This window comes from Anthonomus grandis, chromosome 2 (genome assembly GCF_022605725.1).
Source record: "Anthonomus grandis grandis chromosome 2, icAntGran1.3, whole genome shotgun sequence".
Lineage (NCBI taxonomy): Eukaryota > Metazoa > Arthropoda > Insecta > Coleoptera > Curculionidae > Anthonomus > Anthonomus grandis.
In genome coordinates, this window is record NC_065547.1 from 35,973,418 (window position 1) to 35,989,124 (window position 15,707).

Here is a 15,707-nt window from a genome sequence, read left to right on the forward strand (position 1 = left end):
AATCCTTCCCGCTAGGGAAACACACCACAGTTTTCAGAGAGGCATTGGAAGGTAACGGGGGGATTTGCATCTACTCCGATAGTCAAGCTGCCCTCAAGACGATTTAGAAACCCAGGGCCAGCTCAGCGCTAGTCCAGGAATGTAGAGACGCATTGGAAAGGCTTGCAGCACTCAAGGAAGTGAGACTGAGGTGGGTCCCACGACACCAAGGTGTTGAGGGCAATGAGCCGGCCGACGAACTGGCAAGACAGGGTTCCATTAACCCCTTCGTAGGCCCCGAACCTTGTCTCGGTCTTAGCAAAAAACAAATCTCCCAGGCACTTAATAATTGGGACTGGGAAAAAACAAGGAATAATTGGAGAAGGACAGAAGGATGTAGACAGGCCAAGGAAATGATACCAGACCATGATGGCTCTAAAGCAAGGCGACTGCTAACAAAAGCCCGACAAAGTATCAAAGATTTGTTGGGAAAACTGACCGGGCACGACAGTCTAAACAGGCATCTACACCTTTTTGGTATAAGAGAAGGCCCACACTGTCCGAATTGCGGTACAGGGGAGGAAACTTCATACCACATACTAGGTATCTGTGATAGGTGGAGTCGCCTGAGAGGGAAAATTTTCCGAGCAACGACACTCCAACGGGAAGATCTTAAAGATCTGGACTAAGACAACGTGCAAGCCTTTATTAAAAGGACGGGCCGACTCAGTGAAGACCGCGCATTGGAAGTGGAGGCGTATGGATGGCGGTGGGTGATTCTGGGGTTAGCGAAAAGGGACTGTTCAGGCCTACTTGCCGAGCTCTAACACCCTTACTACTACTACTACGAAGAAGAAGAGAAGAAAGAAGTACCAGATTTCTTAATAACCAACAACAGAAGATGACTCGAACGGGATAGTCCGCCGGAGCTAGAGCTTGTTTACTTAAGATGTCATATTAATACAGGATATGAGTATGAAGATTTATTTACATAGAATGGCAACTCACGTTTTTCCGCGCTGCAATTCTTCTTACAGATATCCCCGGATCTTGCTCTACATGTGCAAAAATGCAATCTTACGGCCACGGTCTTGGTTTCTGGAATGAAATGAATCTGTGATTCTTAGACGCTGATGAAGTCACGCAAATATCTGGTGAGAAGGTGTCCTACCATTGGGATATTTTTAAAAAATTATAAATTTATAAAGTGATAAAATTATTAATATTGACGCAAAAATAATACAAATATTGACGCAATTACATGCATTTTTGAAATAAGTATTCGAATTACTTAACACTTTAATCCACCAGCTGCGCCTCATTTTATTGGTCTTAGTGAGTCTTATGTAGTAACGCGCCTGCGTAATTTTTTAACTAAGAGTTTTATGGCTTAAAAAAGTCATATACGAAATTATGTATTTCAACTAGTAATACTACTGACCACAATAACCACGAGCCACAAGGTCGTTTTATTATTAGTGTACGAGGTTATCAAGAACGGTAACAAATTCAAACAAATTTGTCCATGCATATTTAATAAAATAAGTAACTTTCTATTCATTTTTTGTTTTATAATTTTCAAGTTTCTGCAATAGGAGTAGCTACCTCAGCTTTATAATCATAAACTTAATGCCCTTGTTTGTGATCAGCCTGTTTTTCAATGTAAACCGTAAACGTATAATAAAGTGTCTACACACGTAGCGGCAAGTTGGACAAGCAGGAATTATTCATTTCTATAATCATGCTAGAATGTGTGTAGGACAAGCATTGTAATAGTACATATAGCTTGAGGATTGATTGAATATAAGTTATGCAGGCTTGAATGCATGCGCAAGCACAACAGAGCGTGTGTACCAATCAATGGCGTGCGGTTCATGAAAGCAGGGAAATCATCCTTATATTTCAACATGAAATAAACGCAAGATTATCAGAATTTTTACGAAGCGCTTTTAATTAGCCAAACTCGTCCTCTATAAAAATCGTTTGATGTTTTTGACCCTTCCGCGCCACTAGAGAACGCAAGCATTGAAATACGCGAGAATTTTGTCGAAAGGCAGCGCTCGTTTGGCCGTCCTCCGTGTGTTAATTTGTGCTGTGACACCGGCGAGGGTTAGTTTTCGTGGAAAGGAAAATTTAAATATTTTTCCATTAGACTATTTTAGCCACAACGGCTTCAATTAAATAAACCTTTCTAGTATTAATTCGCATTAACAGTCTTATGAAAAATTCAATAAATGAAGACTAGTTTAGCCTTATTTATAAAAAAAAAAAAGAACTTTAAATGATATTATAGGCAAAATTTCCTCTTTTATTTATATTAATAGACCTCAAGTATAAATGTGGCAAAATGTTGAAAGTCGGGCATAACAGACAATCCCTCTGAAGATACTACGGTTATTTTGAAATTGTAGGTTTTGAAAAATTAAATTAAATTTCAAAAAAACTCCTCTGCAATCAATTTTGATCCTAAATCAAATAATGATACTGAAACATTATTTGTAAAATTGGTAACGGTTGTTTCTGCAAGTAGGGGGTTGTTTTCTGAATAACTTTTTTAAAGTTTTTTTTTTGCAAACGTTTTGAAAAATTGAAGGTAAAGAGTTTGCTCTATGGGTTGCTAACTGGTTAATCAACATAAATTTATGAAAGGTATGACGTTTCAATAGTAATCAAGTAGTCATTAAATAATTAATTAAAAAAAAAATTCATGATTTTTTATAGCTTTAAGAAATGAAATAAACCAAGTACCAGAATTCTTTATTAAATGCATACTTATTTGATTCATTAAAGATACGGTTTAATCACTTTATTTATTTTGCATGTACGCAAAAAAAGTTCTGGTTCATAAGTATTTTTCTCAGTTTGTTGTTGTTGAAGTATGCGTAAACGTAAAATTTGACAAATTATGGAATACACTGTGCGTGAACTGGCAGATATGTATTTTATTTATGAAAGAGCGAACGCAAACGGTCTTCTCGCTATATAATAATTTTATTTGCGTCAGTATTAATATTTGTAATAGCATCAATAAACTTCATAACACAATAGCTGCGTATGTTACAGCAGCGACCGTGCGTCAAGACAAAGCGTCGAAAACTTTCAATAAAGCCATCTCAAGACAGATCCGATACTAACTTGATGTCCCCCTTCTTTAGCAGCACAACACATAAAAATGCAAATATAAGCTTTTGAAAACTTAGCACCGCGATAACGCCCTAAAGATATATTAATAGGCCCTGAAGTGTCGGATAGGAAAAATATTTTAATTGCGAAAAGCGGCGCAAGAGAAGACATTCCATGTATATGGAGTATACGATTTGGGTTCAAGACCGTAACAACGAATGCATTTGGATAAAACGGACTGAATAGCTCGGCGAGCTAAAAGTATCCAGAATTTTCGACGTAATAAGTATAAAACAGTATTAAATCCTTAATGAAACTGTTCTCTATGGGTACATTCAATTAGGAGCTCTGTAATTCTATGAATCCGTGAAATCAAAATAGGATATTTAGTGTCAAAGCGTTTCCCCACGAAACCTTTATAAAAAAACGGGGCGAGTTTGCGAAAGGGCTTAGGTTAAAGCGAGTTATATCTTATATTAAATCATGTTATAAAATTGATGTCGTAAAGTTAGTAAGTTTAGTGTAATTCCTAGCACCTTTTTACTAGTTTTAATAGAGAGACTTGCATTTGGTGTGGGGAATCCCACTGCTATAGGGTAGATTCGGGTAGATTTATTGCGACAAAGGCGCGTGGAATAAAGTTTCCGAAATGGTCTTTATATTCATTCTCTGATAAAAAAAAAGTAACATAACAGAATATAAAGAAGGTAACTTCCGATTTTCTCAACGATTAATCTTAATAAATATCCTGAACATTTTTTTAAAATACAATTCTATTTAAAGTTGTAAAAATTAAAATTAAGGAGAGAAGATGAAAATAATAAATACAATTTTTAACAAAAAAAAAACACTTTATTGTAAGCTTTGTTTACTTATATGTCGGGTGTTTTGTGTAAGTTATGGTAAGTTTTTCTTTTTTCGGGTTACATAATTTTAATTATTGCTTAGGTCTGATGATGCTCTAGTCGAGCGAAATATGTAACCTTTGTAATTTTATTAAATGTATTTGTGGTGCTGTAGATTTTGTGTTTTTACCTTTTATAAAAGTGTATGACCAACATCTTTGGGATAATGGATGAATTTTTCGAGTTACAAAAAAATGCTTATCTTGAACTAATTTACCGACAGAGGTTAGGTTTGTTGTAAGTGGGATATAGGTTTGTTTTGTCCATCCACTGCGACCCTAAGTCTATTGTGGCTCACTCCTAGGTATTTATACTTCCCCAAACCCTCCGACGCTCTCTTTGAGATTTCGAAAATTTAACTGGTTGGGTAATTTAACTGGACTTTTTAAAAAGCATTCTTAATATCTTCCGCCGAAGATGGGCTGCATTTTCTGTAGTGCCGGTTTTAGGTGCTTCCTGCTGAGTTTCCTTATGGTATCTGTTACCTTCCTTAATACCGGTATGAAAGCCTTCGCATGGTTTTGTCCTGGTAATCCCTCCTAGTAGCATTTTGTTTTGGTGTACATCAGGTTTAAGATTGTGTGTTTTGCCTTATTGTAGGCAATGCTTAATGCTGCTTCTGGACCTATCAGGTTGGATTCTGCTCCTTTTTTGACTAGCTTGTCAGCCGCCTCGTTTCCTGTAAGCCCATCATGTCCCGGAATCCATGTTAGGGTAAATTTGTTCCCTTCCCCAACAAGTATGAGCTCATTTTTGCAGCTCCATATTGCTCTAGATGTGCAGATAGGGGATTCTAGCGCTTTTAGATCTGCCTGACTGTCACTATAGATTTTGATGGTTATGTTTGTAAGTTGCATCCAGTTAAGCATTCTTGCACAGATTTCAATGACGTATACATCTGCTTGAAAAACTTATGAGTGTTTCCCAAGGCAAATAGATCTTTCTGTCCTTCGATTAGTGCAGTATATTATAGCTCCTACTCCAAAATTGATTTTGGAGCCGTCTGAATATACTCGCTTTCACTAGTTCCATCCGTTTCTGTTCCCAGTCCGGTATGTTGACCGAGTATAAACTCGTGTTTAGTGTTTTTCTTGATATTAGGTCTGATGGCATACCAAGGCAGTGTGTTATGATTGCACATCTTTTTAACCAGTTCAATTAATTCGATCCAGACTTTGCTTGCCGTGCAGCCTGTAAGTAGTTCTTATGGCTTCCCCTGCAGGTATATGTGGAGAGGGAAGTAATACTTCCATGGCGGCTGTCGGAGCAAGTAGGCCTGCCTTTGAAGGCTGTTAAGTTTTGTTTTGGCCAGTTGTTGCGTTGCTTTGCTCCACCATACCACAGAGCCATAGGATATCGTCAGTCTGATGACCTGTGTGTATACCCACTGCATCTGTTTTGAGTTCATTCTCAATGTTTTGGCCCATATCCTGTGACAGTTCCATAGGGACAATTTTGCTTTCTTGATTGTCTTGTCAAGATGTGAGTTCCAATTAGGCGTCCTATATAAGGTTATCCCAATATATTTCACCTTCGTCGCAAATTGGATGGCTTCACCTCTCAGAATTGGCGGTTTGAGTTCGCCCATATTCCTTTTTCTGGTGAAGGGCACTATTACCATTTTATGTGGATTAATGGACATTTCTTTCTTTTCACACCATTTTAAAATGATGTTTAGCACTTCTTGTAGTGCTGTTGAGATTGCTTTCTCATTTTTTCCTTTTAACAGGATCACCAGGTCATCTGCGTAAGCTTGGACTTCGACCTCCCACAGTCGAACTATGGCCAACAGGTCGTCAACGAATAGCGACCACAGGAGAGGAGATAGTACCTCTCCCTGTGGGCAAACTCGCCTGGCCCTCAAGTGCACACGTTCGCCCTGTGCCAAATCTAATCAATCCCCTGTCGGTAGGGGACATTAGATTTTGCTTAGGTCTATTCGAATGCATACGCTGGTGCTGGATCAATTGCCACCGGGAAAGATGATTTAATTTGATATCAGTGACATGTCAGGTGTTAATGTAACAATTTTTGGAATCAGAATTTTGCGAACAAGCGGAGGAGAGTCTGGTAGTGATTTTATTTATGTGAGCAAAATAGTTAGCTAGGCCTAAGTTAATATTTGATTCCCAATTACACGAAATAAATAAAATTAGACGCAGCTGGTGACTAAAAATGCTAAGTAACATGTAATTGTACAGATACTTATTTTAAAAATTCATGTAATTGCGTATTAGCGTCAATAAAATTCGTGCCACAATCGCTGTGTATGTTAGCGACCTCGCCTCAAGACAAAGCATCGAAAATGCATCACAAGACAGGCCTGCTTTTGCAGCACAACACCCAAAACTCCAAATTTGGCTTCTGAAAAGGTGACTGCAGATAAGAAACCTACGCGATCAAAAATTCTTGATAAAATTTGCTTTTTTGTATAAAGTTTATCAGATGGTTGAGTTTGAAAAGGTATAAGTATAAATGAATAAATTCCACTAAAGACCAAGTACGTTTATATGTAAAGAATTCTCTTTATTAAGATTTAGAGAAACTTATCACTCATTTTTGCAAAAAAGATGATAAAACTTTTTGATTATTTATAATAATAATCAGATTAATTGATTTGGATTTTTGATTCAGAGAAATTGCTTTATCTACCTATTGGGCTCCTGAGCAGATATCATCAACAAGGGTTTCATTACGTAAAATCTCAAATGCAGGAAGATATTTGTTTGACTAACGAAAGACCAAATCTGTAATTTTACGAATAACTAAAAAGGGATTTGAACTTATGACAATGTTACGGTATTCAAGGTATAATCTTAAAGAAGTTCTGAAAAATCAAAACGCCAAATCAATCTTTGAAAATCTATATGCTCAGAGTTAATAAAATTTGTAGATAGATGTGCTTTATATAAGCTTCCACAGGATAATAGCGAAATTAAAAGAATTTTAAATTGAATTGAATGAATTTTAATTAATTTAAACTTGAATCTTCGAACCTTAGATTCTCGCTTCTTGCCGAGGCATTGAAAACCACTCGAAATTTTTAATAGAATTTTCTGACATGTGAAGGCAATGATGGGAAGTATAAATTAAAAATACCAATTTTTATTTATTTGATGAAATGAAAGTCATGGGATCATTATTCATATATTGCTGCACAAACTTTTCATACTGTTTATAGAGTTCAGCATTGTTTAAAATGCCATTTATAAGAGAATAAAAATATATTCGAGCCATTGATTATATATCTTCTAAACCAGAGTCAGTATACTGAATAGAAACCGATACAACAAAAGGATTGATTTATTTATGCAGACTGCGGTTTACTAAATTCTTTCCCTTTTTGATCATCTAACGAGTTCTATTGGGAATAGATTCCAGGTCCTCAAACTTATGAAGAATCTGATCAAGAAATGGCATTATAGAAGAAAAATTAGACTCTATTTGATAAGAAATATATATCGTCGTTGAATATTTTCCTAAGTAGTACCCAGCCAAAAACAGTTTTAATGACGATAGAGCAACAATTTACTCCTAGAACATAACCTCACTTTAACACTTATGAAAACACATCAGCTCTGAGAAGCCACTAGAGCAGGAATATTAAAATCACTGTCACCCAAATTTGGACTATTTTTATTTTGAATAATTAAATTGCAAGAAGGCATATCAGAGTAAATTTTCTTTATTACAAGATCATTAATGTTAAAGATTGCTATTGGAAAATTAACTGGGTTTACTGTACCATTAGAAAAACCCTTTGTAATTCCTGCTGATTGACTTATACCCACAATTGGTATGACGTAGCTATTTCTCTATAACTTCGGAAATCTAATCGGTTCAAGCTAGATTCTGTTATAAAAACCACGCAATCCTTTTGAAAATTTCCTCAAACATCTAAAATCTTAACATAAGTTCTTCAAAGAAGTAATGTACCTTGAAACACAAACGATTTAAAGAATGCACTTTAATTTATAAATTTTAATTGGAAATTGAGGTATGTTGCAAACTAGTTTGAGAAATATTAGTACTTTAGCATTGACTGTGAACTCGAAAAAGAAAAGAAAAGAAAGATTTTTTGTGAACTATTTTGGGTAGATATTAGCTATTATGCTCAACAAATGGCAAAAAGTGAACTAAAATATGATGATGAGGGCGACAGTTAAAAGTCAAAGTACAATCAAATCAAGCAAATATATGAGTAAATCATAAAAAGCTTATATATGCATTGTTTTGTTGAAATAAGAGAAATGTTTCTAGGGTGACTATGGCCCAACTATTCAAAAATAAAGAACATTGAGGCAAAATATACGATAAATTGGTAAAAAGAGGACATTTATGTAATTGTAAAATTAACTTCTCTCTGATTAAGATCTCTCTAATTTTAATTTTATTTAAAGTATTAGTCTAGGTTGATGCTATTAAGTATATTTACGACAAAGAGTATTGTGCAATTTGAGAAGACTAAGATTTAGAATTGGAAAAAGAGAGATGAATTTATTTATAAATTTAAAATGGTTTGGAGATAAGGGTATCTTTTGTGATTTATATGAAGGCGTATTACGAAAAGGGATAATATACATTAATCACAATGATTTACTATTATTTTGAAGTTTTTGTAAGTTGGTAGTTCAACTTTACTAAACTCCATTTTGAAAGTAGTTCTGGTTTAATTAATAAGCCATTGAAACAGTACAGCAGTCACAAGACAAAACACTACTGATTAGTTGGAAACTTTAAGATATGCTAAACAGCTTTATTCTCATTAAAGCAATCTAGTAAATTGAATCTAGTAAACTGAAACAATTTTGATTTAAAAAATAGAGCAGCTTTTAATGAATTCCAGTGATTTTTTTTTAGTTTCTTAAAAGTTTGCAAATCATCAACCTCTGTATTTCCAAACTATAATAGATTTATTAATGTCTTGTGACCCTATTTAAATTTTCCTTCAAAACCAAAACCAAGAAAAAATTCAATAAATTTTTCAATTTCCATGCAATTGGAAATTGAAAAATTTATTGGTAATTTTTTTAAAAGTTTCGAATTACATTTTCCCGCTTCGAGAAATATTTTCAAGAATTGACTGTTTCTTGAAATGAAAACAATGTAATTTTATATATTATGATATTATAACATCTATTTCTGATTTTGACTACTTATTTTTTATGTTATTTATTAATATAAATACAAATGACGGGGTATATTTTTACTTCTCTTATTCGTTATTTTTTCTTACAGGTCTCGTCAAACTTGGCGTGCATTGTGTGACAGGAAAGAAGGTGGCTATTAAAATAATCAATAGAGAAAAACTAAGCGAAAGTGTTCTTATGAAGGTAAGAATTTATTTAAATTGCTTTCCTCCTATAGTTTTATTATTGTTTATATTATGAAATAGAATAAAAATATCTTCATGGGTTAATAAATAAACGAATTTTACCTTCTTTTATTAACAAAAAAATTATAAATTTGTAAGACTATCTTATAAATTTGCATATCTGTATTATTAAGTTTTATAACAGACAGATTAGAAATATTCATTTTAATCACAAACTTCTGTAGATTTATTCCATAGCATTTCTATTCCGCAGTATTGATTATAATTAAGAAGGTAATATACCCATTTAAGTTATGCACACAAACCGTTGTTTTAGTGCCTCGCACTATAGGTCAGTCACATTTTTTAAGCAAATATATAAAATAATATTTGCCATATCCATTAAAGTTATGCCTAAGCCATTTTGCCGTTACGAAAAGTATATTTAAACAGGTTAATAATTCATATTACGACATTTACTTTGGTTAAATGAGAAGTTATGTAAAATCTATATAAAAAAAACAATTTCGAAATATTTACACGTATATTGTTTGTTAAGCCTTATTAGTTTTGGCATACATATCTCCAATAGGAATACAAATTTCTATTCTAGATCTATTGAGTACCACGGCATTAAGATTTTTTTATAATAAGATATTCGTAATATTTTGTCAAGATAAGTGAGTTAGTTAGTTAAATTTAGTACATTTTCATTATCCCTTTAACTCACACAAACAGGTTTCACTGATAATTTTATTAACATATTTTCATATAGATATTTTAGATTCAGTGCCTCATTCTTTAGATCTAAGTAGGAGGTCTATCTTTCTAACCTCACTTCTAAGTTTTAGAAGGTGTTTGAGGTAATTCTATAGTCTACCATTTTATACCTGCTTTAATTTTTGACATAATATAGTTTTTATCGAGTCCTTTTTAAGTGTCAAGTTTTCTGTATTAGATTAATTCCTTTTCATATTCGCCATAGGCCACATCTCTGTTATATGAATTTATGCTTGGATAAATATAGTGTATTTGTTCAGTGAAAAAAGAATTTGGTGTTGGCCGATACAGTGCTTGATTAAAAGTGACGAGGTTCCATATCTCAGTAATGCATATTCAAGAAGTTTTGCGACATAATTAATTTATAAAAGTGACCAAAAGAAATTACTGGACATTTTCAAGTCCTGAACTGTACTGTAGGGGGTGTTATTTGTATTTTCCAGAAAAATCCGTTTTCCAAAGTCCCTATAAACGGTACAAAATCATCTTACTTTTTACTTTATATAAAACTTTTTACTTTTCCACTATTCTATGTTCTATCTTTATGGCTTTACACTTTTTGCGTCATAAAATGTCAAATCAGGGCAGGAAGGGGGAGAAAAAGTGCGCTGATAAAAGTATTTAAAATTTTATAGGCTCAGTAAAATTTGATAAACTTGGCTTCGCTTCGACCAAAACAACCCCCCAAGTAAGTGAGATCAGTGAGATTTATTCACTATTAAAGAAAAGGTAAAATATTCTCCATCATTCCATCCTAGTATAGAAAGATGATGATAACTACGAGGCTTGATGAGATACAGCTTAAGCCTTAGTATCTGAAACCCTAAAATTCTTAATCCACAACTCGGTACAGGTTCAATCCGACTAACAGATCTATTCAACGATATCTATAGAACTGGAAAAATACCCTCGGAATTTAAGATTCAAAAAATGCGAACAGGAAGTTGACTATACTCAATTCGGCTTCAGAAACGGATTAAGAACTCGTAAGACCTAACGTACTTACCCAGAGGGCACGCGATATGACCGTAGAAATCTACGCCTGTTTTATAGATTACCGCAAAGCCTTTGACTGCGCGCAACATCAATAAATAGGAGAAATACTAAGGTTACTTACGAATCTTTACAGAACTCAGACAATCAAGTAAGGGTGGGAAACAAACTGTCGTAAGACAAGGATGCATATTATCCCCGCAACTCTTTAAACTATATCCGGAAGACATTTTGGTAGAACCTCTCAAAAACTCTAGCAAAATCAAAATTAATGGTAAAACATTAAACAATATAAGATTCAGCATACCTTATCTTATCGATACAATCATTACCTCCAACAACCTACTTAAACTACAGCAACTTGTTGATGGCATTGTTAAGTACCGCAATACTTACCGCCTACATATAAATATCCCTCAAACGAAATTTATGATATATATATATATATATATATATAATATTTTCTCGAAAGTGCAAATACAAGCTGCCCTCCAAATACATACTGTGATTTGTTTAACAAAATCGTTGAACAAGTATCATCCTTCAGATATATGGGGGCACTAATGAGTAATAGTATTGACGACTTGACGAAGGAAGTGCTATCAAGAATTGAACAGTGCAGGAAGATATTGAAAAATGTATATTTATTGCAGAATGCTACGCTATTCTGGATCGAATGAATAAGATATACCGAAATTGCCAATATAATGCAAGCAAGGAGCTGGTGTTAATAATTAGAGAGGAGATATATATGAAATACTTCGGTTGATCAAGGAGAAAAGGTTAATAGGAAGAAGACACTACTCATGGCTCAAGGACCTATGCCGATGGATCACGAATAATTATTGCTAGTTTGAAGAAAAATGCTTTACTTCAGAAAAAATAATCTTGAAAGTTAAAAGGAAATTATTGCTATATTATCTTTATTTCGCTGGCGTTATTTAAAAAACATTCTTTTTTCAATTTTTCTTTGAAAATTTTAGTGGCCTTACCATAAAACTTTAAAAGTCTCAATTTGATATCTTCATTAGTTTTAGAGTTATAGCGAAAAGAATTATTAATTATTAAAAAATCAATTGTTGAAAAAAGCGATCAGGCAAGTTATAAAAGATCACATAACGACAGTTTTATTTGTTGTTTTGTTTATGTGCAGCGTTCTTCAGTTTTATTCGGGGTTAGGACTAAACCTAAAACCTAATATTCGAACCGCTTTTAAAGAACATATGACAAAATAACAACAATAATTATAATATTAATAAAATTATCACTGAAACCTGTTAGTGTGAGTTAAAGGGAAAATGAAAATTTATTTTATAGAGTGAAAAGATGCATAAATAAACGTTCCCACTTGAGTCGATCGATAAAATGGGTTATGTTCGTATAATAGTACTAGTAGCTAGTTATAATGCAATGCAAGGTGGATTGAAGTTTATATGCCGCCATTTCCGATTAAAAAATCCTTATTTATCTTAAAGTACATAATGCTTTTTATTTTATGTTTTATATTAGCAATCTCCTCATGAAGAACTGTAGTTATACTTCAGTCATACTGAATATGAAATAATTTTTCTTATTAATTAATTAAATACCCTGACATGATCACTCAGCAATTTAATCAGAATGTCCGAAACAGCTTATAGCTGGCCACAGAACATGTTTGAGCGGTCTAGTATTATTAACAATTTACATTTAACAGGACCAGGGGGAATTACATAAACACTGCGTCTGCATAACATTAATGCCAGGACTCCCCATTGTATTTGTTTGTGTCCGGACGGAATATTTCAACCTACCCCCATTTGTTGTCACGCAAAATCAGTGACAAAGAGTTAACATTTTTTTACTTATATCTACTTTATATCTTATTCTAGAATTTAAACTGGTTTTTAATTTTCAGCTACTAAGGTAATAATGCAATTTTAATAAATTGTAGTTTTCTCTAAAATGTTGGGAACTAAAAGTTCTTTTTAAAAAAAATTAGTAGTAGTCACGTAAAACTTATGGAACAATAATATGAAATGAAAGTATCCAACATGTATAATTCATTACCATTTAGAGTATTGTTAAAGTGAAATCTAATAAAAGTCTAATAAAAATATAAAATGTTGGCAATTTTTTTTAATAAAAAATTACAGATTTCAATAGTTAATAGCGCTGACTGCGCATCTGATGATATTAATAGTAAAAACCATAAGAGGTCAACAGAACCTATAAAGCGGTAACCTTAGCGGGAGCATTAGTTGAACTTTGGATCGAGGAATTTTCGCAGCAAATTAAATATCTGCACTGAAAGCTTAAATAATCGCAAATGGTGGTTACTCGATCGATAAACCAACACACTGGCTGGTATTACAGAAATTCCTACAAATTTCTTGTCATTGTATTCCTTGATATTTTCTTAATATTCATCTAAATAAATAAGATTTGCATATATATTGCATGGCATTAATTACATAATACTTGGTAGATTATTAATTTCATTAGGACTAAACTCGCGTAGTCTAACTAAGATCAGTGAGCTTATAGAAAGACATGAGATTTATTAGAGGTAGTAAGACATTTTAAGCCATTGATATTTATATTGAAACACAGAGTTTGATAAGCCCGATGCGTACACTACTATAAGCCGAATTTTCCAGATAAAAAATGGGCATTTGTATTAAGTTCATATTTGCACTAGTAACGCTGGAAATAAACAGTAATTATCGTCATAATTTTTTCAGTCTATGATTAATTACAAACATAATAAAAAATCAAGTGTTACTTATTTTTTGAACATTTACTTCTTTAAGAAGAGATATACTGAAAGTTCGATTATTTAATAAGTATTAAGGAAAAAGTCCATTCTGAAGTGGAGTCAATATAATATTGAAAAGTTAGTAGGGGAAGTCTTTTCTCCACAAATAAAATGCTAATCCCTTAGAACATTGAAAGGCCTTTCAATGTTCTAAGGCTAATCCTCTAATTTCAGGAGTGATCCATTTCGGCAAGTGTTCTTGCCATCATCAGACTCTAAAATATATTACAAACAGTTCAAAAACATATACAAAAATTTTTTTCTTGAGAGGTGACATAAAAAAATACAGAAAAAATGATGAAATTGTAAAATACTTACTGAGTTACTTAACACATACACTAATTCTAAACAAACAATACTTGAATGGTACATTGCACGACATCTAGTGAACAGTTAAAGTTATAACAAAATTGAACAATATGAGATTAGCAGATTTCTACTGAGTACTGGGAACGAGTAAGAGAGAACCATCGGACTGTAGTGTTATAGGGTGTAATTAAATAAATAAATAAATTGTGCTAATAAGTCAGATCAAATCAAATGTCAGTGTTACTGTTAGGACCCAAGAAATTAGAGAAAGTGTTGCTCTCAAATTGAGTTTGCTCATTAATGCAAGTGTAAACCGGTTGACATCTAACACGAGATAAGGAATAACTACAGCAACTTAAATGACACTAACCAGAGACTAAAATTTATTTATTTTTTACTGACCGAGAAGCTTCATAATATAGAGCTCCTTACCCTCATTAACTATATTGAAGACTTTGTAAACCGAGAGAGCGAGAAACATCGTACTGTATTAAACAAGAAACTCTATTACTTAAAATTAAAACAAAAAACTTTAGACGACAGTGGCTACTCTGTTACATCTGATAGAACTTCAAAAAGTTCTCTACATCAATTTCATCCCCGTTTTATAAATTTAAGTACAGCTTTCCAAAAACGATGAAGAAATATTAAATTTAGGACTTAAATTCAACTTTGACCATTCTGATAGACTAGCGGTGTCTGAGCAAACTCTGGTAGACTGTGAAAAAGTGTTGAAGTCCACCAACTTACCTAATCCAGATCTAGTTAGAGCAGACATCTCTTTGAAGGTTAACAAATTTCTAAATTCAAAAGGAATAACTGAAAATCGTAAAAACTCCCCAGGTCAACTCATAAACAAACTCAATGATCTTAAAGTTAAAATCAGCCAAAATGACCTTATTTTAACAAAAGCCGATAAGTGTAACTGAATCGTACTTATGCCCAGAACTGGATATTACAAAAAAGTCAGTGACTCTCTTAACAGTGATGATTTTCCGATTTTGCCTTATAATCCTACTTCTAGATTTATTCTTCACCTCAAAAAATTATTTAAAAGCTTTACAGCTACCTTCGATCATTTTTCTATTTCACCCTACAAAGTCCTCCCAATGAATCCGGTTACTCCACCTCTTTATTGTCTACCTAAAATACATAAACAAAACTATCCTGTGAGACCCGTAGTGTCCTATATCGATTCTCCCGCCTCAAAACTTTTCTCACGGTTAACGTCGATCCTCCCTCAAGTCACCAATTTCTCTAACCCACTCTCAATAAAAAACTCATATGAACTTACCAAAAATTTAATAAAAACAGAAATACCCCCTAACTTCTTTCTTGTTTCCTTCGATGTTTCTAACCTATTTCCAAGCATCCCACCAGAAGATTGTTTATTATACACCCGAGAACTTCTCTTTTCACAAAGCAATCTACCTACTCATATCATATTAGAAATTTGTTCTCTTATCGACAGTGTACTGAAGCAAAACTTCTTTCAAGTTGATATTAC

The 15,707-nt window shown here is 33.3% G+C and overlaps 1 protein-coding gene across 3 annotated transcripts in view; it reads left to right on the top strand.

The window, feature by feature from the left end:
* The window catches only part of LOC126747606 (serine/threonine-protein kinase BRSK2), a 155,634-nt gene that overhangs the window by 38,772 nt on the left and 101,155 nt on the right, over window positions 1-15,707 (top strand). For all 3 annotated transcript variants that reach the window (XM_050456362.1, XM_050456345.1, XM_050456354.1), the window contains exon 2: window positions 9,246-9,340. In XM_050456362.1, the coding sequence (XP_050312319.1) occupies window positions 9,246-9,340 (95 nt within the window). The remainder of the gene's footprint in view (window positions 1-9,245; window positions 9,341-15,707) is intronic.